This window comes from Protomyctophum parallelum, assembly GCF_964188405.1.
Source record: "Protomyctophum parallelum genome assembly, chromosome: 5".
Classification (NCBI taxonomy): domain Eukaryota; kingdom Metazoa; phylum Chordata; class Actinopteri; order Myctophiformes; family Myctophidae; genus Protomyctophum; species Protomyctophum parallelum.
Genome location: NC_139702.1, coordinates 38,584,515 through 38,611,991, shown reverse-complemented (window position 1 = coordinate 38,611,991; position 27,477 = coordinate 38,584,515). Strand labels below are relative to the sequence as shown.

Here is a 27,477-nt window from a genome sequence, read left to right as displayed (position 1 = left end):
AATAGGTTCCGACCCACTGTTTTGGCAAAGTGCATTTAATCCATGTTATTTATAATGCATCTCTCTCTCTCTCTCTCTCTCTCTCTCTCTCTCTCTCTGTCTGTCTGCAGTTCCATACTAAGCATCCTTTTAATCCATGTTATTTATAATGCATCTCCCTCCCTCCCCTCTCTCTCTCTCTCTCTCTCTCTCTCTCTCTCTCCCTCCCCAGCTGCGGTACCAGAAGTGTCTGGTGGCTCGCCCCCCCGCCCAGAAGGCGTGCGGCTCGTCGCCCCCCAGTGGCGACTCGGTGTCTCGCCGCGTCTCCACCAGCGTGAAGCGAGGCGTGCTGTCCCTGATCGACACGCTCAAGCCCAAGAGACCCGTCACAGAGTTGCCACAGTAACGCCACAGCCACCCATCACCCTGCCCCAGTCACCATGGTAACCAGTCGCAACGCTGCCAAAAATCACCATCACCTTCTGTCACCACAGACCCTTGTAGCCATGGAAACGGAGTTAAAAAAAAGAAAAAAGAAGAAGAAAAAAACGGGTGATGCTCGCTTGGGGAACGGTTAGATGATGGAGATTTGTGCGAGTGGGATTTGATTTGAATTTCAATTCAAGAGTTCGAATGTCAATAAGAAATGGTTGGTAACTCTTGAACGGAAATGTAAAATGCGTCTCCCTCAAGCCGATGTGAGTGGAACAAGCCTCCAGTCACATGCGTCTCCATCAAGCCGATGTGAGTGGAACAAGCCTCCAGTCACATGCGTCTCCCTCAAGCCGATGTGAGTGGAACAAGCCTCCAGTTGCAACCACTTCTTACCAGAAGGCGCCCCATGGCGAGCTGAAGGCCCGTTTGGCAACAGTATTGAGAACTCAAGGCATCCGAATGGCGCGCTCATGAAGGTGTTTATGTAAATAGGAGCAACTCTCATATCCCCCTCAGCACAGACAAGGAGTGAGGAAAGAGAGAACAAACGAAAAAAAAAACGGGGAAAAAAACAATGAACAAAGCAGGTCTTTTTGAGCACGACGAGCGTGGTGAGCGCATGTGTCGCTGCCCGAACTCTCAAAACCCTGACCTCTCCATGCCGTGACCTGTTGATCCCCACCCGACGTCTTTGTGCTTGTGCCTGTGCTTCCGCATGACCTCGCGTACCTGGCCACACCCCTTCCACAGACCCCCCCCCCCCCCCCCCAGGAGCGTGTCCAAGTAGGCTGTAGTCGCTTTGTCTCTCTGTCTCGGTTCCCCTGGCCTGCGGCCCTCTGTTTCTTGAAAGTGAAAGGAACGCGAAGGTAGGGATCACGAATACATGAGCAATTTATTCCACGTGGTCAGTTTCTGCGTCGGTGTGTAGAGCAGCGGTTCTCAACCTGTGGACACCCAAATAATTGGCAAAACACTAAGATTTGAATGATAATATAACATTAATGTTTGAAATGATGTATGAAGAAAACTCTCAAGAAATGTCATGCTATTTGTTGAGGGCCGCTAGTCCCTCCAACGTCTGGCTTTTGAAATGACGTCATATGGCAGCCATGGACTTTTGATGTTTGTTTAGAGCACTTTTAACAACAACAACAAAAACGCAGCCAAAGTCTATGGACTTATGTTCGTTTACAGCAGTAGACGTCATGTGACACAATATAAATATCAAAAGAGTGAGGCGCCCCTCACGTCACGCAAGTCTAATGTTCTTAAACATGTGGTTAAAATGTGTGTGTTAGTTCCATAGATCCAAACCATAGTGCAATCGATTGATCACGGAAACGATAAACAAACACTCTGAGAATGTGCGCGGCCGCCGGTCCACCCATCTGCCCACCAAGTGGTCAGATGGGTGGACTGCGAATGCTTTCAGTATTTTCAAGCGGGCCACAATCCAGAAAAGCTTGAAAGCGGCTGGTGTGTATAGAGTTAAGGAGGAAGTCACTACAGACTGGTAACACTCACCACTCAGTCTCCATCACACTATTACAAGTACACATCACACTGCATGAACCTTTTCTATAAACGTGAAACATTTAAGACGGTGACACTACAGTGCTGCTTCCTGACTGAAGGGGTGAGAAGTATATATATATAATCCCCCGTTTCTCCTTATTTGTTAGTTTCTTGTCAGTACTCGACTCTGGCTGGTCTAAACGAGAGGTGACCTTTCACCCGGAAATTCACATTTTCATTTGCACAGTTCAATCCCTGTTTGTGCCACACAGAAACATCCTTGGTGTTCATTTAACTCCATTAAGTGTACAAATGGTCCGTTAACGATTTGTCTGCACTTTTTACAGATTTTATTTACTGCGCATGTACAGTATGTACCTCCATTACTCCGTTCCTTACTTTCTGACTTGTTCGGTTACTTATACCGTTTTCCTTCTTTCATTCTCTTGCGGAGAAAGGACAGACAGACAGACAGGACAGATAGCCATAACAGAGGAAGGGAATGACTTTCTTCCAGCCAGTGACAGAGCGCTTACACCAAATAACAGGAGAGACACAACGGGCATGTTTGCTGCTGTTTGATTCACATGCTGGACCAACCAACCAACCCGCTGACTCTGACTGCGTGCTACTTTAAATCCCGCCTCTTCCAACGGATCCAGGACCACAGGAGTGGGTCTCTGGAGACTTGGTGTCGACTAATAAAAGGGGATTGATGAAATAAGAATGGCTGGATGAGTGGAGGAATGTGCTTTTGTTCCCCTCTTCACCTTGATGTGGTTATACTGCCCCCCCCCCTCCTTTAGCTGTGTTTGTGACTGATACATGTCCAACTGTGGCTGTTTTTCAAGAAGGCATTTTTTATCATTACAGAATGTTCTACACAGTAAACTCCCGGAGTGTTACTTTAACTTTCAGAGTTAAATTAACCACTTTCAACCTGCCGTACGTATTTTTGAGCATGTCACTATAGGCAAAACGTGCAAACATTTCCAAAAATTGCAGATCTACAAGCTCACAGCGCATTGTGATAATGTTGTGCGTGAAACTAGACTTTCCCCCCCCTGAAAACGCCATGGCGCTCGCCTAGAAACGCTTCCAAACGCCCAAATTGAAAATATTTCGTCTCCCGTTGTAAACCATCCAAAACGTCTCGGTGGACACTAACGGCCCCTAAATGGTTAGACTTAGCGCTCATGATTTTGCTGTGTAGAGCGGGGAGGTCAGCGGGCTGTCTCTGTCTTCCTGGATTCTGTTGCCTTGAAGCAACCGCTGTGGTTCTGTCCACCTACTTTATGTCTGAAATCATCTGTGCCACTAGGACAATCTCTTTGGCCTGTGATTTTAACTTTTTTCCAGTGTTCTCATGCAAATCTCACTCTGTCACTCCTAGTACCTGATAACCCACTGGTTCTAAAAGTGGGGTCCGGGCAGTGGTGGAAAAAGTACTCAAATGTTTTAAGTAAAAGTATCAATACTGCAATGTAGAAATACTCTGTTCCAAGTAAAAGTCCGGAATTCAACATGTACTTGAATAGTATTGACAGTATTGACATAAATTGAACGTAAGGTACCAAAAGTACAAGTACTCATTATGCAGAATGTCCCGTTTCATGTATAACAATCTTTTGAAATGGCAGATCTACAAGCTCACCAATGCATCGCATTGTGAACTTGTAGATCGGCTAGTAGTTGGACTCCTATTGTTATATTCTAAAGAAAACCTGACCACGATGATGCGTAAAAAAGTAAATCAAACATTTGCTACGGACAGACAAAATTTGTGGACAATAATGTTATCAGAAACGCATAAAGAGCAAGCCCTGAATGACCATAATAGATTTAATGACCATAACAGATCTGAGATTCTGCTGAGAATACCATGAAGCCTTCTTTCTTTCGTCAGAGGACATTGAAATGTGAATGAGATGATGCCAAGTGTGCGTGTACATATTATCCCGATACGTTGTAACATTTGACATTAATTACCTTATAAGCTATCGTTTCATTTTGAATGTCTGTAGTTTTCTATTGTTTTCTTCGATGAAAATGCCTTTTTTCTTTGTTAAAGAACACGTCTAAGATGGCCAAAGTGTAAAATATTGATATATACAGTACATTGTTGTAGATAAGAGAAGAAAAAAACAAAAGAACAAATATTGAAAAACTAGTGATCGAGAGAAAAGAGATCAGAAATGTTCAAGTTATCAGTTGAGTTGATACAGAAGTTATCTATCTATGCATTATTTTGATCTCGAGAAAAGGAAGTCACAAAAAAGCCTTGCATGCCATATAGGACAGTTGGAACGAACGACTGTGTATGTACTGAACAGAAATAATTTTTTATTTTATTTATTCTATTTTATAAAGGTATATACTGATTTTATTAGGACGAACAAGTAAGGTAAGTCTGTTGTCTCTTATTCTCTCACTCCCCGGTCAAGTCACACAGTTACAGAGAGAGAGATCCAAACTGTATCTTCACCTTGTACAGTAATGCACCGGGAGACTGGAAGTGTATATTCAAGGGTTGAATGTCTGTAGACCAGTGGTTCCCAAACTATTTCATGTCAAGGACCCCCAAATTGACACTAATTGCCCCGCGGACCCCCATTTGAAAACATATGCCAGAGACCCCCATAAGAGATGATTTTTACGGCTCTAGCAGAGATTCTCAACCAGTTTAATTTCAAGGACCGCCAGTTTTGACATGCATTAGTCTACGGACCCCCATGATTTAATGGCATTTCTATCTCTGGGACCCCCGATTTATATTGTAAAATCAATGTTAATTAAACTCTTTAGAGTTTACAAATGTTACAGACCCATAAAGGTCAATTTGGTTACAAACTATCATTTAGCTGGGGACCCCCTGGAACTCCCTCAAGGACCCCTGGGAGTCCCCGGACCCCACTTTGGGAACCACTGCTGTAGATTAAGGAGATGGGCTACACTTCCAGCCTCTCTGTCTATATCTCACACATATACAAACAAAACACACACAACAGCACTCACTCCACACACAGATGGAACGTATCTGCTTCAGTTTGCTGCTCACTGATTTGTACACCATATCAATGTAACCTATTGTGAGAATAAATGGCATTGTAAAACTTGACACTTGGCTCTTCTCTCCGCAGAGTCTGCTTGTGTGTGTGTGTGTGTGTGTGTGTGTTACATCTGGCCACAAAAGATCACGGGATCTATTGAATGTGACAAACTGACATATTGAGCCTATACACACAGTATAAGCCTTCCCCCAGTAGGCTACCTTCACATTCAGTAGATCCTGTGATCTTCTGTGGCCAGATGTAATTTCCTGGCGTTTATTAGGACTATAGTAAACCATAGAAAAATAAATCATCATAAAATTGTGTTAAAAAATGCATATTTAGCCCCATGCTCAAATGCCCCCGCCCCCCTGTCAAAAACAGCTAAAATCCCTAAAACGAAAGAAAGCAGCAAATGAAAAAAGATTAACGCTCATCTTTTACTTTATCTAATAACAACCTAAAACATGAACCTTGGTTGAAAAAAACTAAAGTTGTCCTTTAAGCGGAGAGCATGCAGAAATTAATACTTTGAGTCTAGAGGGTGTGAGCGGCAGTGGTGGAAAAGGTATTTAGAGTTTTTGATTAAGTAAAAGTACCATTACAGCAATATAGAAATACTCCGTTATAAAGTGGAGAGGGAATCCTGAAGCACTCTGGTGGAGCTGTTCCCCTGCGACCCGACAACGGATAAGCGGTTTATGATGGATAAGTAAAAGTCCGGAATTCAAAATGTTCTTGAGTAAAAGTACAAAAGTATTGGCTTGGAAATAAGAAATTACTTAATATGCAGAATATCTCATTTCAAGTACCGGTATTCAAATGTTTACACATCTATTGAAAATAGCAGATCTGTCAACGACGCATTGTGAGCTTGTATATCTGCTATTTTCAAATGGCCGAAATGTATTTAGGGTGGTTAATGTATGTTTTGTAATAATCAAAAAATCACACCAATGTGAAGTGTGCAGTGCCTTTGGAGTCGAGCACAGTTGTTGACATACCTCTGGGTGTAACACAAAAAATATATATAGAAAATAATAAAACAAGAAAACCAATATACTTTTATTTTTATAGTTACAGTGTGTGTGTGTGTGTGTGTGGGGGGGGGGGGGGTGCAGTGCGTTGGGAGTCGAGCTGTTGTTGACGCAAGTACTTGTCTAGTCCTCATGTGACCCCAATCAAACTGCAGGTCAGCTGCAGGTCATGCCACAGACAAGTACATAATTCTAAGTTTTCAAATCACTGTAGTCATAATATATAACATCCCCCAAGAACATCTGCCCCTAACAACAATAGAGGGTATTGTCCCAAAGGAGGTCAGTGACTTCAAATACCTGGGCGCATGGGTCGACTCCACAGAGAAGGACCTTAAAGTGAGGAAGGCACTTGCCTGGCGAGCTCTTAACGGTATGACCAGTGTGTGGAAATCCAACCTCCCCCGACACATCAAGATCAGTTTCTTCTCTGCTAGCGTGGAGTCCGTCCTCCTCTACGGCTGTGAATGCTGGACACTTACACAAGCCCTACAGAAATCCCTGGACGGGTGCTACACCAGAATGTTACGTGTGGTACTTAACATCAACCAGGATGAGCACATCACCAACAAGCGTCTGTACGGGGCATTACCAAGTGTAACAGAGAAGATAGCAGTAAGGAGGATGAGACTAGCTGGCCACTGCCACCGACATCAAGAACTCCCGGCCAAAAAGCTTGTACTGTGGGAACCAACACACGGGCATCGATCGAGAGGACGTCCCACACCTACCTACGTGGACGTACTAAAGAAAGATACTGGTGCGGAAAGCACAAAGGAGTTGGCCAGATGTATGGAGAACTGAGATGACTGGAGACGACGATGGAGGGCTCGTCTGAGGACGACGTAGAGAGAGTAGTGGAGTAAAAGTACAATATTTGTGTCTGATTAGAAGTAGAAGTAAAAGTACTGGAAATTTTGGAATACGTACAAATACCTGAAAATTGTACTTAAGTACATTACTTAAGTAAATGTACTTAGTCACTTCCCACCAGTGGTAAGGAGTCACAACTGTCACTCCCGCTGCTCAGAGAGCCAAGGCTTGAGGAGGGAGTCAGGGTCGGCGCCAACTCATCTTTCATCTTTATCCCCATGGGCGTGGCCTTATTTGGACTTCCTGGTTTACCGACTTCCTTGCTTGGCGTTCCAGCCTTCTTGGGCGCCGTCTTCTTCCCCGACGTCTGTTTAAAGCGTCTGCGGGGAGTGGCGGGAGTTTTGGGAGTAGGCGGGACGGACTTGGGCTGTTTGGACATCATCGTCGGCGGATCCGAGGTGTCTTTGTCAGGGAAGGGGGTGGTTGGGGTGGAATGGTCAGAGAGGGGAGCTTTAGCTCGAGGATTTAAAGGTTTGTGTGGCGTCGGTGTGCTCTTCCCATAACCCGGTTTCTTCCTGAAGCGAAGAGGACGGGCTTTGGTTACCACGGAGGTTCGGCGGGATTTATTCAACGGCTGTTTTGACTTCACCCCATGTCTCAAAAGCCTTCTCCCCATCTCCCCTTTTCCTACTACGTCACCCTCCCCTGGATCCCGGGCTCCCTTCAACACCTCGTCACTTCCGATGGTTGACTTTTTCCTTTCTGCATCCTGTCCTATCACAGGCTTGGGAAGTGATTCGCTGGCGGCTGAGGTTGTGTCTTTCTTCCCACCTCGTCCCTTTTTAATAGCTTTCGGTTTCTCAGCTTTCGGTTTCTCAGCGACGATTCCATCCAGGAGGCCTTTAGCTGCCGCTCTTGCAAGCACTTCCTGGACTGTTTCGGTCTTAATAGTGTTCGCCTGAAAGGAAGAGAGAGGAGTAGCATGCAAGGGAGAGACACAAGAGCACATTAACATTACTGGTTTTATGGGAAACAGATCTGAGATTATGCATGGAACTGCAGAGGATGGAAAAGGGATTGGGGGGGGTGCTTGAAAAGGGGACAGAGAGAGAGAGAGAGAGAATAGCAGAGGGTCTTTGTGGTTGCCCACAGAATAAAGTCTGGGACATTATTCATGTGCAACATGACAGTTGCATTCCCCATGGGCTCCTGCTATGCCTCCATTCTCCTCTCTTCACAACATTTGAGAGCACAGAGTTCCTAATGTGTCTCTGTATGTTTTATGAAGAACTGAGATCCAATTCCTGCGACAGATTGGTTCAGGACACTACAGAGAGACAGCTGGTTGTCCATGCGGTGGTCTCTCTCTCTCTCTCTCTCTCTCTCTCTCTCACACACAGACACACAGTCACACACACACGCACGCATGCATGCACGCACGTGTGTGCACACATGCATGCACACACATACAAATGCCCACACACAAGGAGAATAGTGTCTTGTTCTGCATTTAGACAAGAGGAAAAATACTTTTAAATCTCTTAAAAGCTCAACCCTCCCCTCTATCTCTTTTTCTTTCTTTCTGTCTGACTCTCTTTCTCTTGCACTTCTCTCTCTCTCTCTAATACGAATGAAAATAAAAGCCTGAGTACCAAGGCTAGTCCCCTGACTGTCTTATCCCCAATGAATTGTGTGCAGCACAGCAGTTATACAATTGCAGATTATTATTATTGTTATACTTTTCTGGTGTTTGTATGTGTGTGTAACCTGCCTGACTTATCCATAGACATGCACAGCTCTGAGGATAGGATACTGGTACTATATGTAGTGGAATAAGCCTATGTCTGTAGTCACAGTGGAATAAGATTACAACCAACATGTTGACCAAGTCTGAAGTTGGAATAACCACATTAACCCTAGTGTCCCGATTTTTGGCGTGGCATTTTAGGTGATAATTCAAGATTTTTGTATGAACTTAGGGCATAAGTTGTTAATAAATTAGATTTAGCAGTATTTGTATGCATTTTTCAGGCTTTCAGGCAACTAAATATATTTTCTAATTCAACTGAAAGGAATTCCTGAATTAACTGTATAATGTTTATTTTAATCATAGTGGGCATTTGTGGTTAACTCAACCTTCTTTCCGTGTCCATTTCTCTATAAATGGCTTATTTCTCCATGCATTCACCACATTCCCTACATCTTAACGAGATTAGATGACATGCTCCTGCTGAGTCCTGCATCCTCCTCTCTCTCTCTCTCTCTCTCTCGCCCCACCCCCTCTAGCATGCACTGCAACGCCCATGGATGGCTGTGGAGACATTGACCTGGGGCGTGGTGAACTGTCTAAGCAGTGACACTACTGACTGAATGACAAGCTGTACTTCTGATGTGATCTAGAGACCACCGTAGGAGTGGCTGCAGATCTAATCACAGATGCTTATTAAATTCAGCACCACTGCACTGACTGAACACATGGTACCTGATTGGTATTGGATGCATGTGTGTGCGCAGGAGTATATGCCTACAGCATGAATCATTGAAAATCCGGTACACACATGTTGCACTTCACATTTAAATGGAAATAAATAATGTCTGTAGACTGAGCCACTGTTGGCCATAGTTTTTTTTCTATGTCATTTCAAAGGAAGATTTCAAAGGAAGATTACAATAAATCATGACAATTTTCTGAAAGATTTGAGGCACATTTTTCAAAAAAGAAATAAAAAAATAGCAGACCTACATGTTCATAGCACGCCACTCTGTGGCGCGCTATGAGCTTGTAGATCTGCTATTTTTCAATAGCTAAATTATAACAATGTTTAAAACACCAAAAGGGGTTCCCGCCCAAAGACTTTTGCCGCTGGAACCACCACCATGGCCACACTACTGTCAGGGTTGGACGTCACTCTATAGTCACTAGACAAGAGTGACCCATCACCATTTCTTTCTTACTGCACCCCGAGTCAAAGAAGTCTAGATCCGGCCCTGTTGCACTGGCAGCGCATAGGAGTTGTCAGTCACATCGGCATCAAAAGAACTATAGCATCCTTTTCATACTACTCCTTTTTAACGATTGTGGGAACAGCGTAGAGGACGAAAGAGTGTAGAGATGACAGAGAAACTACAGGAGTAACAGGAGGCCTGGAAGAAAGATGGCTGCATCACCTTGCAATGTGTGAAATGGTATTTCATCCTTAAGGTGTCTGCTTTTTTTTTATGGAGCATTGGAATAATGCTTGTGTGTGTGTGCACGCGCGTGTGTGCGCGCGTTTGGCTGTGCAGACAAGCAGAAAGGTCTGACCTCCCTGCAGACAGACAGTAAAACAGTGCAGCCTCAGCACTACTGCAAGGGTCTTGTCCCAAAGCAATCACACATGCACAACCCATGCACACACACACACACGCGCGCGTGTGCACATACGGTATGTGCACGTACTGTACACACACTTTACACTGGTGCAGGTACATATATGCATGCACACACATGTACAAACAACATAAATGCATGAGAGTTGACATTGCACACACGCGTGTGCACACACACACACACACACACACACACACACACACACACACACTCTCTAATTAGCTTTCTGTAGGGTTTACTTAAGAGAGAAGTTCCCTTTCTGCACACAATTCATTTTTTCTCTATAATTTTCCCTCGCCCTCCCCATGTCTGTCAACTCTCTCTCTCTCTCTCTCTCCTTTGTGTCTCTCTCACCTCTCTAACCAGCCGTGCTATGAAGCAGCCATTGGTGTGCTCGGAGGGTTCAATCCTGAAGAACTTGTCTGTTGTTTTGTCTCCGACAAGCCCTGATCCAGAACCTTCAGCCAAAACTGGACCGTTCACCCTATGGGAGCAGCACAGAAGCAGGTTAGAATAATGGAGCATATACAGCCAGCAACTTCAAGTCCTGGAAAAGTTGTGGGTATGCTTTCGTATGTGTGCACGAACGTGGTTGATTGTTGCTGTTTTTGATACAAACTTCATCGCTTCTAAAACGTTCCATGTTTACCTTACTTTAGTGCTGTGTGTCATCCAGCTGTTAACAGTTAACCACATGAACCCTAGCATCCCTAGCTGTTCTTGGAGAAACATTTGACAAAAAAAGCATCTACAAGCTAAAGCACAAACCGCACCAATGATTCGCCACACAACTCCTTGCAACTTGCAACTACTTGCAACCATTATCCCCAATGCCAGTTGCAAGGAGTTGCATTGGTGTGGTCGACGTTGCAAGGAGTTTGCGACTGGTGTCGCAACACGGAGTAGCAACTAGTGTGGTTTGGGCTTTAAAATTGTAGATCAGCTATTATCGGCAAAGATTTTCTTTCTGTAGAGGGGGGGGGGGGCAGCAGGTGCACAGTCGACTGAGGTCAAGTATAGAGGGTTTAAGTGGTTAAATATTTAGTATGGTGTTTTGGGGATGATTTGACAGCCCACAGTGTTACAGTAGTCTAAATGAAGTGAATACTATATGGACAGTGGGTGACTGAATGATTTAGGTGACTGCAGTGTGGAGGGATGTGAGAGCTGATGAGGCAGCGTGTTGGAGAGCATGAGCAGCAGGCGTGAAAGTGACTCCCTGAAATCTTCTGCTCTGTATCTCCTGTCCTCTTCCACTGCCCTCGTCTTTGGGATTAACTACCTTGCTTTCTATGGCAACTGCAGTCCAACTTTACATTAGCCTAGTTACAGAAAATGACAGATGAGGTAGTAACTTCTCTCTCTCTCTCTCTCTCTCTCTCTCTCTCTTTCTATCTCTCTGTATTTATTGTCTCCACCAGGCCGAAGGCATGGGGAGAGTGTGCGTGCGTATGTGCGTGCGTGCGTGCGTGCGTGCGTGTGTGCGTGCGTGCGTGCGTGCGTCCCGCCCACCCACCCGTCAAGGAAAAACCTTTGCCCTGTATTTTTCACATCTGCTCTTGATTGCGCCAACAGGAGGCCGACTTATGTAACATACATTTTTTTATATACTCCTTCAGATTTTATCCAAATTTCACTCTAATCGGTACACATGATCTCTATAGTCCTGTGATCAAGGTCTGTTTGATTTCATCCTGATTAGCTAAGATTGGCTTCCAAAGTTTTCAGGAGTGGCCAGTTTTGTACAGAATGCTACATCCGATTGCGGTGAAACTAGTTATTTCTGTTTTCCTTGCTCTGTTTTATTAGATGACACACACACACACACACACACACACACACACACACACACACACACACACACACACACACACACACACACACACACACACACACACACACACACACACACACACACACACAGTACAGTACAAAGATGTGTACACAGCTCTAATTATCTCTTTCCCACTTTAATCATGCATGCACGCACACGCGCATATGAATACATATTATATGCACAAACAGGCACACCAAACTTCCTACTGTACACACACCCATGGGATTATTAAAATCAAGAAACATATTTTTTTCCCTCATGTTCTCTCTCTCTCTGTTCTTGTTTTATTAGGCACCATAATGGGACTTGGCAGTAATTATCTCTTAGGCAGAGGAATATGCAAATAAGGCTATAGCTTAGTATAGTGTATATACTGTACATGCCATGCTTATGCATTATAATGAATGTATTCACTCTGGGACCACACACCTCAGATCAGAGTACTCACTGTACCCATTGTTTATATACAGTATATACCCAGTGCAGTCTATGTTACTATATAGTGGTTGAAAATAGTACTCAAATGTTTTACTTAAGAAAAAGTATCAATACTGCAATATAGAAATACTCTGTTACCGGTGCATCCTTCACAGACGGAAGAATGCATTCATGTTTTTTTCCGTTCCCTGCAACCAAATTGGCCAAATTGCCACTCTGCATTGTGCACATGCATGGTGACTTTGAGGGACATCGGACAGATGATGCCAGTTGTGTGCAGTGTTGGGCAATATTACTCAAGAGAGTAATATGTTACTTATTACATATTACTCATTAAAAACGTAATATTATATTACTTGTTACTTGGAATCAAGAGTAATATATTACATTTTTATTATATTATATTATATGTTTGCGCCACCCACCCACACAAAAATGGGATGTACACAATCTGTTTATTCGACTTCTTTTAGAACTGAATCTAATTGTTTTGAATAATAATACAAATTAAGAAGAGTCACTGATCACCCTAAAAGGCGTTAAAATAAAACGGCAATCTCTCTTGACCTTTTAAATAAATGTTTTCAAACAGTAGCCAACAAATCCTGAGTAATATGTAATATGTGCTATTTTTACAAAGTAAATGGGTATAATAATTATTACTGTTTTGGCAAAGTAATTAATACCTGACACTGGGTAAAGTAATAATATTACAGTAATATATTACTAGTAACTAGTTACTGCCCATCACTGGTTGTGCGTGTGTGTGCGTGCGAGAGTGAGTGAGTGAGAGTTCACCTGAAGGGCAACAGTTTGGTGTGCGTGTCTATTTTCGCTAAGACTGTTTTCACCAGCTTTTCATTTTCCTCCGGATACACTGAGCGTGTGCAGTAGACCACGGTCTTCACCTTAGGAACTGACAGGGAGACAGGCGGAATGTGACAGGCTCTCCTTTGTGCACAGTGTGGAGACAAAACAATACATCTTTTTTAGACATTCCTCACAAGGATAGTAACATGGGGATAATTATGGCACATGAGGACATTTTGCTGGTCCCCACTTTGCAAGGGGCTATTTTAGGACTTACAAGTTTATGGCCATGGTTAGAATTATAATTGGACTTACAGTCTCTACGGTAAGGTTAAGCATGTTATGGTTAGGGAAGGTGGTATGGTTACATTCCCCAGCCCCTAGGGAAAGAATGTAGTACTGATGCGCGTGGAGGGTGTACTGTGCGTGTGTCTGTGTGTGTGCGCGCGTGCACGCTTCTCACATTTAAGAGCGTGCTTCAGTAGTCGTGCCTGCTGAGCTGCCAGTGTTCGTGTCTTACTCGAGGACACAGAACCTTCACATAAATCCTGTAGCAGATCACGGTCTGAAAACAAATGCAGGGAGATATAATATATACAGTAATTCTCATAATACCAGTGATTTTAGAGTGTTTCAGCAACTCGTATCCTTCTCCTGAATTTTGTGAGGGGGGCTAGCCCCTCCTACATCCAGCTTTTGGTTGCCGTTGGAGCGGTGAGCCGCAGCCAAGGAGCGGTGAGCCGCAGCCAAGGAGCGGTGAGCTGCAGCCAAGGAGCGGTGAGCCGCAGCCAAGGAGCCGTGAGCCGCAGCCAAGGAGCGGTGAGCTGCAGCCAAGGAGCGGTGAGCTGCAGCCAAGGAGCGGTGAGCCGCAGCCAAGGAGCACAGAATGTGACGCCTACCTCCATGTTCAGTCAGAATGGTGTCAACCGGGTCATTGAGGCCTGAGCAGGAACACTGAGGCAGCAGTATGATGAGGTTCATGCGATGAACGGCACCGGCAAACTCATCCAGACCACGGAACTGCTCTGGCAGAACCCGCACATCTATAAGTCAGGGATATAAATGTATATATAAATATACTGTCTTCTGTCATTCACGTCTTCTGCAGGCACGCACGCAGGCACGCACGCAGGTGCGCATGCAGGCGCACACACACACACACACACACACACACACGCACGCACGCACGCACACACACAGATAGGACTCCATCTTGCGCCACCCTTATCCCTTATCCCTTATCCCTAAACGTATTTGACATTTTTTACTATTTTGAAAAACATTTTAAAATAGTTCAACTAGCCGATCTACATCGATACATTGTGAGCTTGTAGATCGGCTATTTGAACTATTTTAAACGTTTTTTTTTTAATAGTAAAAAGGGTTAAGGGGTGGTGCAAGATATAGCCCATAGTGTACAATACCAGCTCTCTACAAGCACACAACACGCCGCAATGTGACCATTTGTGAGCTTGTAGATTAGCTAATTGTGGTGGGACAGTGCCGCACAAGCACAACTAAGTATAGAAATCACTTTACACAAGTCACATAATTCCAATACTGTACTTATCAGTACCCATTCATTCGTGCATCCAATTGATTCACTTATTGAATCACCTTTTGTCTTATAAAGGAAATCAAACTTTTTCTTTGATTTTTCATTAAATATTTCTCCTCACTCTTCAAGTCCATTCGTGTGAGCAGCTCTTGCAGCTCCTCTGTCCGTGGAGGAGTGAGGTCACCTCCACAGACCAGCACCTTTCCTCCCCCAGAACAGCGGGCAGCAGACAGGGCAGCTATGTGAGCCACCGTCAGCGCTGAGAAGGACCCGGCCACCATGAGGTCATTGTTCTCAGAGACCAGGGATTGCAGAGCGTTGACAGCCAAACACACAGTCCTGTCCTGAACACATGAACAGAGTTACTGATTAAAAGGAAGAATTTTTCATGCTTATGTTTCAAAATACACAAAATATTTCCTAAAACTTTTTTGGAAACCGGGCTACGCAAAAATAATACAGCATTGTGGTATAGTAGGTACTGTAGGCCTATAGGCTACGCCGCTACAGTATATTATTTCATTCTAGTTGTTTTTTTTCCATTCCCAGAGTGACTTCTTGATCCCACAGCGCATAGCTTTGTCGTCAGCATTATCACAAACAGCTGGCCTAGCTAGTGACTGCTTCCACTTTTTCAGCTGATCTCAGCAGATCTCAGCAGTTGCTCCACCAGCTGGGCAAACCATGGCGTTCTGATTCACAGCACCAACAGACAGTATAGCCTACAGGTTTCTTTAATTTTGTGTAATTGATTTTGATAGATATTGATAGTAAATTAGACCATGCAGTCAACACCGTAAATCAACTAGAAAGCAGTTCCCTGCAGAAACTGTGTGGGCTCGCCAAAAGACGCAATGTATATAATGTACAGTAGAAAATGTATTAAAGCTGAAGGAAAAGTAAAAAAAAAGAATGTATAAAAATGTGTAAAAAGAATAAGCATAAATAACTGCATAAAGCGGAATAAAGTATGTGCAAGTACTAGGACAGTCTGGTGAGACCAGGGCAAGACGGGCAGTGTCGGTAGGCCAATCAGAGGCAGGAGGGGCGTTACCATGTCTATGCTCGGACGTAGAATATATATACGCATTGGTAACAACACCTGTGTTTACTAATAATGTTAGCTGCTGTGAAAAAGTTCTCCTTAGGTATAAACTTGGGAAGTTAGATAGAAAGTCAAAGATTAGTTTTAATAAACAACTTTATGTTACAGTTAATCTTTTTTCTAGCCTAAACCAAATCCTGACAGGCTGACAACCTAATGTAATGAGAGCAGAGGAGAATGCGCATTGCTTCATCAAGGCAGGCACACGTAATGCAGATGCAGCCAGGACATAATAAGGCACCACCCCCCGGTTAAAACGTCTTATGACAGGTAACATAAACAACATTACTGTAAAGACTTTATAATACCTTTTTGGATGAATTGCATAACTGCATGGAAATGGCTATTGGCTAATAATAATGCTTGCTTGCTAATTTATCACTGTCTGGAGCGGGTTCAGATTTCACAGCTAAATAGCTAGAGGCAAATTGAGAGTTGTTGTTTTTTTGTGTGGTACCAGTTTTTATGTTGATTGTACATTTCGTTCTTTTTATTTTACACACTTTAGGGTACTTGCAGTCTTGCACTTGATGAAGCATAATGTTGTAGCAATAATGTATGCCTGAGGGAGGCATTGCTTCTGCCCATAAAGTTGTGTCCATTTATTTTGTGCACTCATTTTACAGTGTAGACTCATGCAGAGCACCTGCATGTTAGGAAAAAAAACCTTGAAATATATGCATGTAGAACAGTAGCATTTCCCTGATTTGTGAGCTAGACCTTTTCAGCTCCAGTCTTCATTATTCTCATGCGGACTTTCTGTTCCTACTGTACCTAGCTAAATGGTGCATTTATATAGCGCCTTTATCCAAGGCGCTTTACATAGATTGTGCATTACATTCACCCATTCACACACACATTCCAGGGTTTCCTGCACAATGTTGTTGGCATGGCGCTGCGCCATGCTTGAAATAAATCAAAAAAAAATTGAGGGGGCTAGTGAATCATGGGGTGTGTGTGATAGGAAATGTCCAGTACCTCCCCAGTGCCACCCCAGTGTCTGCCCTGCAGTGTCTGCCCAGTGGCTCCCCAGTGTTCCCCCTGAGTGCCTCCCCAGTGTCCCCCTGAGTGCCTCCCCAGTGTCTCCCCATGCCTCCCCAGTGTCTCCCCAGTGGCTGCAGTTTCTCCCCAGTGCCTCCCCAGTGTCTGCCCAGTGCCTCCCCAGTGTCTGCCCAGTGCCTCCCCAGTGTCTCCCCAGTGTCCCCCTGAGTGCCTCCCCAGTGCCTCCCCAGTGTCTCCCCAGTGCCTCCCAGTGTCCCCCTGAGTTCCTCCCCAGTGCCTCCCCAGTGTCCCCCTGAGTGCCACCCCAGTGTCTCCCCAGTGCCTCCCCAATGTCTCCCCAGTGGCTGCAGTTTCTCCCCAGTGCCTCCCCAGTGTCTGCCCAGTGCCTCCCCAGTGTCTCCCCAGTGCCTCCCCAATGTCTCCCCAGTGGCTGCAGTTTCTCCCCAGTGCCTCCCCAGTGTCTGCCCATTGCCTCCCCAGTGTCTCCCCAGTGCCTCCCCAGTGTCTCCCTAGTGTCCCCCCGAGTGCCTCCCCAGTGTCTCCCCAGTGCCTCCCCAGTGTCTCCCCAGTGCCTCCCAGTGTCTCCCCAGTGCCTCCCCAGTGTCTCCCCAGTGTCCCCCTGAGTGCCTCCCCAGTGTCTCCCCAGTGTCTCCCCAATGTCTCCCTGAGTGCCTCCCCAGTGTCTCCCCAGTGCCTCCCCAGTGTCCCCTCAGTGCCTTCCCAGTGCCTCCCCAGTGTCCCCTCAGTGCCTCCCCAGTGTGTCCCCAGTGCCTCCCCAGTGTTCCCCTGAGTGCCTCCCCAGTGCCTCCCCAGTGCCTGCCCAGTGTCCCCCAGTGTCCCCCCAGTGTCTCCAATAGCAATACAAGAGCAATAATACAAATTAATCTTTATTTATTTATTAATTAATTAATCAAATTCATTAATTCATTAATCAAAATGTTCGACGCGCGGCCCAAGGCCACAAGCCCCCCCCCCCCCCCCCGCGCCCAGCACCATGCCAAAGCTTTTTCCTGCACGAAACACTGCATTCATACACCGATGGCGGTGGAAACCATGCAAGGCACCAACCAGCACATCAGGGTTTAGGCCAGAGTTCAGTGTCTTGCTCAAGGACACTTCGACACTAACTCTGAGGGAGCCCGGGTTCGAACTGGCAACCTTGCGGTTACCATCCAGCCACTCTACCCCTGAGCCACCGCCGCTCTGGTCCATAGCCATAGACTCTCTGGACCATAGCCATAGCCAGAGACTCTCATTTTCTTGCCACCGCATGAAAAGCGACTTCTGCAAAAACAACGATTTCGCTACTCACCAATACAAAGACGGTTTTGTGATGAAGAAAGCCTCCTTTTCCTATAGTCTCTGAGCCCCCAACCACACATTGCAAAATCTTTTCAGTGGGATTTTCTCTTTCATCTGTATAGGGTGCAGTGGAGTAACTATTAAACATATTTTTCTTCTGGTGAAAAGAAAATATTTCTTTTGGCCAAAAACTGCATTTTATACATGTGCGGGGGGCTCAGAGTGCGTCCACTAGGGAAAGTAGGCTTTCTTCATCACAATCATGTCTTTGTAAGGCTATTGGTGAGTAGCGAAATCGTTCTTTTTATTTTTGCAGAAGTCGGGAGGCTCACATTTCATGCGCCGGCAGGAAATTGAGAGTCCCATAGCCTTAAGGAGAAGTCCTTAAAGGCTATGGATATAGTTCTATACCTGCATATTTAGCACGAGTGAAGCAGTGAGTCTGTTGAGCTGAGGCAGTGTGTGCGCTTCTCGGGAGAAGACCAGTGTGTCTGGACAGAGAGGGTCCTTGCAGAACGTGCACTCTTTCAGTTCAGTCACACATTCCACCTCGCGCACGCCGTGTCCTCGTAGCGTCTCGCTCACCCCCTCCACACTACACAGAGACAAGCAGTGGTGGGGAAAAAGTAATCAAAAAAGCAAAAGTGTCAATGCTGCAATATAGAAATTCAACATGTACTTGACAAAATGTACCTAAAGTATCAAAAGTAAAAGTACTCATTATGAAGAATATCCCATTTAAAGTTTACAAATGTAGCTTATATCGATCGGCTATTTTCAAATGTCTGAAATGAAGTGGTTAATGTAGGCTATGTTTTGTAATATATATATATATATTTTTTTATTTTATTTTTTGCGGCTTACGCCTTTTGTTGATTTTTGAAGGGACAGACAGTAGGCTGACAGGAAACAGGAGAGAGATGGGGGGATGACATGCAGTAAAGGCCGTGTCGGGTCCGGGAGTCGAACCCGCGGCACACTGCGACTGGATTGCCAGTCCGGTGCCCAGACCGTTACGCTACGGCCTGGGCCATGTTTTGTAATATTAATCAAAATCTACAAAGTAGTAGGCCTAACTAAAGTTTTCAAATAAATGTACTGGAGTAAAAGTACAATATTTGGATTTGAGATGTATAGTGTAGTAGAAGTGAAATTATTGGAAATTGGAAATACTCTAAAGTACAAATACCTCAAAATTGTACTTAAGTACAGTACTGATGACAAGAAAAGGTCATACAGTGTGAACGTCGAATTGTAGTGTTTTATGGAGATATAAATCTGTTGATAATAATAAATAATATAGTGAGGAGTGAGCGCTTACATACCTACTCCTGAGTGTGTTGACCCAAGCGTAGCGCGGCAGCAGCCTGGCTCTGTGTTGTTTGGTCCTGACGGCTTCAGAGAGAACACAAGAGACGCTGCACAGGCCCTCCTTCACCCTGCAGCGAGCTAGAGACGCTGCCAGCCTGGTCTTGCACCTGTATACACACACACACACACACACACACACACACACACACACACACACACACACACACACACACACACACACACACACACACACACACACACACACACACACACAGTCACACACACACACACACACACAGTCACACACACACACACACACACACACACACACACACCTGGATTATACATGGACATCCACATGCTCAAGCACAACACAGACCTACAGCTTTAGCCTAATGTTTTGCCATTTTGTGCTTTATTTCAGAGTGGTCAGGAAACCGACAGCAGAGAGAGGGGAGAGATCCATTTAAGTCGAGGGTTGGATTCGAACCTGGGCGCTCACATAATGGTCTGTGCACTATTAATAGTGGAGTTGCTTAACTCTGTTTTTTTAAATTAACGATACTAAGCTTTTCACTTTTTGACCTGTAACTCTTGAACCGTAGGTCATAATGATCAAAAATATTTTTTCCCTAGACTGCAACTTCCCATATTAGTCCATGGGCCATATGAGATGCGACAATACCGAAAGGTGGCAAAGGCTACTTATCATTTTTGAGAAGCTCTATGTCTGTAGATAATATTTTGGTATGATAACCCTTCCTAAGTGGTAGCTAAATTGGTGTTATCAGCTGATAAAGGTACCCTCCCCCATAAAAAATGCCATTTTAGATACAGGTGCATATCGTGATATTGGTTCATTTTCAGGACATATGTCAATATGGTTTGCTATAGTGTTTGGAATCATTTTGAAGAGGACACTTTAAGCTTTCATTCAAGCCCTTTTGTGTGTATGTGGGACAAGTACAGTGGTTACCAGTGCTCTTCAAACTTAGAATAAAACATTTTTTACACAATATTTTCCTAAATCATATTCTTTCTTTTAGTTCTGTGCCATCAAGAAACATCAGTGACACAAAACACAGAATCTGGAATACTGATATGACTCTAAGGATTCAGGAAATGTATAATATGTAACAATATTTTGTTCTAGTGAGGTGATTTTCAGCTTTATATTAAGCAATCAGTTTTAATGTGATCAGACCATGTATTGCAGCAGATTAAGTCAATATATCATAATAATCGTTCACTTGATGATACAAGCACCAAATTTGGCACACAAGTGCTTCAGAACCTACTCTCTCAGAAAAGTACGTTGTCCACTTGAAAAAAACAAAATGGCCACCATTTTTCAAGATAGCCGCCTTTCAAAATGGTTTTAAACAGTGTTTGAACTATAGTTTGATTGAATAATCCTATTTTGATGGCCTATAGATCGAAATGTATGTTTCTGAGAATGAGAAATCCAATTCTGCATTTAGCAAATCAAAACTATTGAATATTATGATGATACAATGGGAATTAAACAATAAAGTGGGGCAGATTAAGTCAATATCCCATAAGAATCTTTAACTTGGTGATACAAGCACCAAATTTGGCACACATGATGTCCAGGATGTCCTTTCTATGAAAAGCACGTTATCCAGCTGAAAATCCAAGATGGCTGCCAGTTTTCAAGATGGCCGCCTCGTCAAATGCAAAAAAACAAAACAATAAAAAGGTTTTGAAAAAAAGGTGTTAATGATCCAAACATGGATCATTCATGAAAATGAATGTATTCTGACTGTAAGAACTCAATGGTGTTGGACTTGAATTCCAATATGGCCGCCAGTTTGCAAGATGCAGCTATTACGGGACTCAAAATTAGCATTTTCGGAAGCTGTCTGATCATAGATATTGTTGAAGGGCAACATCATTCGTTGATCATGCATTGAGATGCTGTGATCAAGCTCTATTGGTTTGTAATTTTGTATAAGAGTGATGTTAAAGCACAACCAGGACACACTGGTGACATCACTGCTGTAGTTGTGGTTTACTAACTGTTGTAGTGTACTCACTGTAGTTTGTTGTATACTTTAGTGTCCTAAATGCTAATTAGCCCCTGTATATATCTCCACTATAGAAGTTTAGTTAGTTGTAATATTAGTTGTAGAGCTGAGACAAGGGTAACGGGGCTTCAGTTACCTGGATGGTGTACAGATCACACAGGACTTAAATGGCACTGGATGAACTTTCGTGCTACGTGTAGGGCACCAGATGCTTGAACCTAGATCATGGTTCTAGGTTGGACTTTGTTACATCTTGTGTACAGGTACATAAGAGTAAAACTTATTTTTGTTTGGCTTCCTTACAGACAATGCAGTGGCATAGATAGCATAATATTCAAGCAACAAAGTAACAAGTAACATTACATATTATGTAGATGTGCATGTTTCCTGTAGTAGCAAAGTTAGGTAAACTTTCTCCCTGGTTCTTATCAGTTCGTTCATGTATCTGATTGTTTGGGGAAATAAGCTTATTTGCAGTCTATTTCCAGTGGCTTCGAGACTGCGAAAACGTTTTCCATGTGGCAGCATCTCAAACAGTCTGCGGTTGGGATCGCTTGGGATTTCAGCTGCTCTCTTAGTGGAACGCTGGGAGTTTCAGTTGCTAAACATTTGCCCGAAATCTTTGGTGATACTTTGTACTGTTTTGCCTCAATGTCAATGTATCCTCACTGCCACCTCCATCATCCAATCTGGATGAGTCTAACATGATGGGCAACACAGGTGTATTGCCTGAAATACGGGGAGACTTCACGAGACTCTTTCGTATCTGTTTGACAGAGGAAACACTTCCTCCAATCAGTTTTAGTAGCGGATTATGTTATACGGTTAAAGGCTGAGGGCTATATCCTTTTACCACCCAACCGTACAAAACATCAAAGCACATTAAAATATGGGATGCTTCTAAGTTCAAGCATCTGGTGCCCTACACCTAGCCCGACCATTCATCCAGTGCAAGTCCTTTGCGATCTGTACACCATCCAGGTAACTGAATCCCTGTTACCCTTGTCTCAGCTCTCCCACGCTGACACATCCTGTCAATTCAGGTGCGGCTATCAACTACAATGCTACAACTAACGAAACTTCTATTTTAGATATATACAGGGGCTTAATATTATTATTATTATTTAGGACACTAAAGTATACTACAAACTACAGTGAGTACACCACTACAACAGTTAGTAAACCACAACTACAGCTACGCTACAAGCAGACACGGAACCCCATGCTGAATCTCACAGCAGTGATGTCACCAGTGTGTCCTGGGGCCTATTTCACGAAACTTGGATTAACTAATCCAGGATTTAAACCAAAACCAGGCTTGTTAAATCCTGTTCTGTACAGCCTGGTTTATTCCGTTCCACTAAAGCCAAGCAAGGCTTAGAATGGGTGGATTTAGTGAGCCAGGATCATAAAGCCTGGCTGAATAGACAGCCTGGCTTTTTGTCTCTAGACACAGATTTACTGATATTTCTTCTTCATGGGATATTATGGCAGTTTGCGTCCTTAATAGTTGCATTACTGCCCCCTTCTGTATATCTCAGTATATCTTTACTAATCTTTTTAAGACTTACTGATACAAGGACTTAAGCTTCTAAAATAAATACTGCTGCTGTAATTAAGGGAAAATACTAGTGGATAGACTGAATGATTAACTACCCCAAAAATATAGTTTACATTTTACCACTAATATTAACTTAAAACAGAATTCTTAATATTGTAAGCATAATGATATTGTCGCATTGTGATATTTGGCCATAACTCCCTCCTCTGAGGGAGCTACCATTGGGGAAGGGGGTTGTTGTCCAGACAGGGGCCAGACTGGTGAACTGTGTAGTGTAGTGGGTTCAATAGTGTTGTAAAACAATGAGTAATGGTAATATTTAGTGGTTTTCACTTTTATAAAAATAAATAAATAATAATATATTCTTAACCACTTGCACGACAGCAAACCTATTCTGGGGAACATTCACCAAAAGTAGCTGATCTACAAGCTCAGAAGCTGTCATGATGTTGTGTAGCCTATACGTATGTTTTGGTTCTTTGATTTTATATAGTGCTTAAATTAGTCCTTTAATGCAGACCGATAAAAATAAGGCAACATAAACCCATAATAATTGAATAAGTGTGGAAAACATCATTGGTTTGTGATCAGATTGACTGCTTATAATGAACAGTAAATACATCAGGATTAGGTTAAACCTGGCTGTTAGCCTGGTCCGGAGCAGGTTAAGTCCAAATCATTAGTTTCCATGGGAACTAATGTGGCATTGCTTTCATGAAACCGAATCAAGCCTCAACATATCCAGGTTAACTGGCCAAGTTAATTTGGCAAGATTAACCAGTTTTCATGAAACCGGTTAATCGCTGATCCAGGCTATAATAAACCAGGATATTATCTGTTAAATCCGGGTTTAATCGCTAATCCAAGTTTCGTGAAATAGGCCCCTGGTTGTGCTTTGACATCACTTTTATATACAAAATTACAAACCAATAGAGCTTGATCACAGCATTTCAATGAATGGTGATGTTGCCCTTCAACAATATCTGTGATCGGACAGCTTCCGAAAACGCACATTTTGAGTTGCGTAATAGCCGCCATCTTAAAAACTGGAGGCCATATTGGAATTAAATTGACACCATTGAGTTCTTCCAGTCAGAATACATTCATGTTGATGTTTGAATCAATGTGTGGAGCACACATTTCTGTTCATTAAAGTTCTACTTATTCATTTGACGAGGTGGCCATCTTGAAAACTGGCGGCCATCTTGGATTTTCAGCTCGATAACGTACTTTTTTTAGGAAGTACATCCTGGACATCAATTGTGCCAAATCTGATGCTTGTACCACCATGTGAAGGATTATTATCGAATATGGACTTAATCTGCCCCACTTTATCGTTTAATTCCCATTGTATCATCATAATATTAAATAATTTAGCTAATTATTTTTGCTAAATGCAGAATTGGATTTCTCATGCTCAGAAACATACATTTCTATGTATAGGCCATCACAATAGGATTATTCAATCAAACTATAGTTCAAACACCATTTAAAACCATTTTGAAAGGCGGCCATCTTGAAAAATGGTGGCGATTTGTTTTTTTTTCAAGTGGACAACATACTTTTCTGAGAGAGTAGGTTCTGAAGCACTTGTGTGCCAAATTTGGTGCTTGTATAATCAAGTGAACGATTATTATGATATATTGACTTAATCTGCTGCAATACATGGTCTGATCACATTAAAACTGATTGCTTAATATAAAGCTGAAAATCACCCCCCTAGAACAAAATATTGTAGGTAAATTATACATTTCCTGAATCCTTAGAGTCATATCAGTATTCCAGATTCTGTGTTTTGTGTCACTGATGTTTCTTGATGGCACAGAACTAAAAGAAAGAATATGATTTAAGAAAATATTGTGTAAAACATGTTTTATTCTAAGTTTGAAGAGCACTGGTAACCACTGTACTTGTCCCACATACACACAAAAGGGCTTGAATGAAAGCTTAAAGTGTCCTCTTCAAAATGATTCCAAACACTATAGCAAACCATATTGACATATGTCCTGAAAATGAGCCAATATCACGATATGCACCTGTATCTAAAATGGCATTTTTTATGGGGGAGGGTACCTTTATCAGCTGATAACACCAATTTAGCTACCACTTAGGAAGGGTTATCATACCAAAATATTATCTACAGACATAGAGCTTCTCAAAAATGATAAGTAGCCTTTGCCACCTTTCGGTATTGTCGCATCTCATATGGCCCATGGACTATATAGGTCCCTCCCATTTGCCCATTTGATTATTTTCCATTATTTTATCTTCAAAGCACATATTTTGCTACTACTCCTACACATTTTGTCAACAACTCACAAATCGGCACACGCTCTGTCTTTGGTCATTTATGGATATTGTGCATAATTTTCTAAATAAAGTTTGGATCCCAAGGCTAGAATCTAAAGAAGGCTCAAGCTTTTATCTAGCCTCTAGAGGGACCAGACTAATATCCACGCAGTATTAGTATAGCTACGCCATGCAATTTTTTATCCGCTTTGTATCGTTCATCTAGCTAAGGGACCTCCCTATTACTGGCAGCCACAAGGCACCCCTTTCACACACACAACCAGGGATATTGAATATGGGCTCAAGTCAACCCATGTTTGTCCCATTCAAAACACACACACACACACACACACACACACACACACACACACACACACACACACACATGATCACACCTTCAATCCTCCATTTTTATAATTAACTCTAAGCTAGAATCAGTACAAATATAGGGAGGGACTCAGAAGCAGAAACAGACATTAATCCTGACAAAACAGAGAAGGATGTGACAGAAAATGCAAGGAAAGGAGCAGGAAAATCACGTCCTCTCTATTTGGACACGAAGCACAAATACTTAACAAAGATTTATCACATCGTGGGACTGGCATATAATATGTAATCATTTCTGTAAAACTTGAAATGATGATAACCAGCTTGGGCTTGCTACAGTATATACGCTAGTGTGTTTCTATGAACAGAACAGGAAAACAGCCTTAGCTGCTGCAATTTGTACTTGATAATATATTGTGTCCAACGGTATCGTGCTCCAATCCAGAAAGTTGGCGACCATATGACAGTGCTTGACTGATACAGATAACATTTTGCAATGACTCGTTTGAAAGTAAAATTGAAAGTGCTGGTGCCTGCAGATATCCTGATGAATACACTCTATGCCTTCTACTGGATCGAATCACCCCTGATCGTAACCAGTGAGGTTCCTTTATCAAAACTTGCATAGAGTAACCCATTTCCTCCCTTATTTTTTGACCACAGTGAAAGGTATGTAAAATATATATATATATATTATAAATAAAATACCGTATACATGCTAGATCAGACTGCACACTCATACTGTATGCCACTGATTCTCAACATTGTAATTGTCAAGAGTTTGTGGCCTAATTGGCACTGGTTCCTTCCCAAACACTGGCTCGGGACCCATTTGTGGGTTGCGGACAGTTTTTTTTGGGTTCCTTTATTTTTGGCTTCCTACATTTAGTTGTAGGCTATTGTAGCCCACAATAGTCCTCTACAGAACCTTTCTTTGGCACTTAATTACTTCCAAATACTTGGTGCTAGGAATCTACAGTAGTTCAAACTTCAACATGTTCAGCTTTATGCAGCTATGTGTACTTGTATTTTTCTTTTTGCTAATTCTTCTTTTGTTAAGGTGTTTGCACGAGGAAGGGCCAGATCTTTCTAGGTTCACACAGAGGTGCTATCTGTGGTTGCTATAACAACGCATACAACGTTGCTATAACAACACATTCATTTCAGACCTGCACTGGACTGCATCAGGGAATTTTCTACTGTACGAGATAAAATCCAAAAGGAAAGCACGCACATCTCAGAAACAGTGTTGACGGGTGCTGAACAAAAATACATACGTACAGAAGAAGCTAGGATGTCCGCACACCGTCTGTTATGCTCCCAATGTTCTACTGTACATCAGGGGTTGGCTGGGGACCCCCGGAAATGCTTTGGCCATGTCTCACGCCCCCCGCCCCGCCCCCCCTCCCAATACAAACTGACTGCAAAAATAACACTCAAATTTAAAAAGAATGTCTTCTAGATCCTGACAGTTTTCTGAAAAACCTTATATTTCTGTATCAGTGGTGCTCAATATTTCATGTCAAGGACCCCAAACATGACAAATATATTGTTCCAGGCACCTCCCCAGAAGCAAAGATTTGAGTTAAAAACGTTCACTCTGCAACAATAGATTTGAGGCACATTTTCACAATTCTTCAAATAGCTAAAGTATAACATAATACTTAAAACACCAAACAGGGTTCCCGTC

General features: G+C 43.1%; 1 protein-coding gene across 5 annotated transcripts in view; it reads left to right on the top strand.

Moving 5' to 3' along the window:
• apbb2b (amyloid beta (A4) precursor protein-binding, family B, member 2b) overlaps positions 1 to 5,047 on the top strand; it is a 92,188-nt gene extending 87,141 nt beyond the window's left edge. For 4 of the 5 annotated variants that reach the window (XM_083765692.1, XM_083765691.1, XM_083765689.1 and 1 more), the window contains one exon: positions 212 to 5,047. In XM_083765692.1, coding sequence (XP_083621818.1) covers positions 212 to 385 — 174 coding nt within the window. In that variant the 3' untranslated portion in view covers positions 386 to 5,047. The remainder of the gene's footprint in view (positions 1 to 211) is intronic. The other variant, XR_014569281.1, reaches the window with a different exon arrangement.
• The last annotated feature ends 22,430 nt before the right edge of the window (positions 5,048 to 27,477 follow it).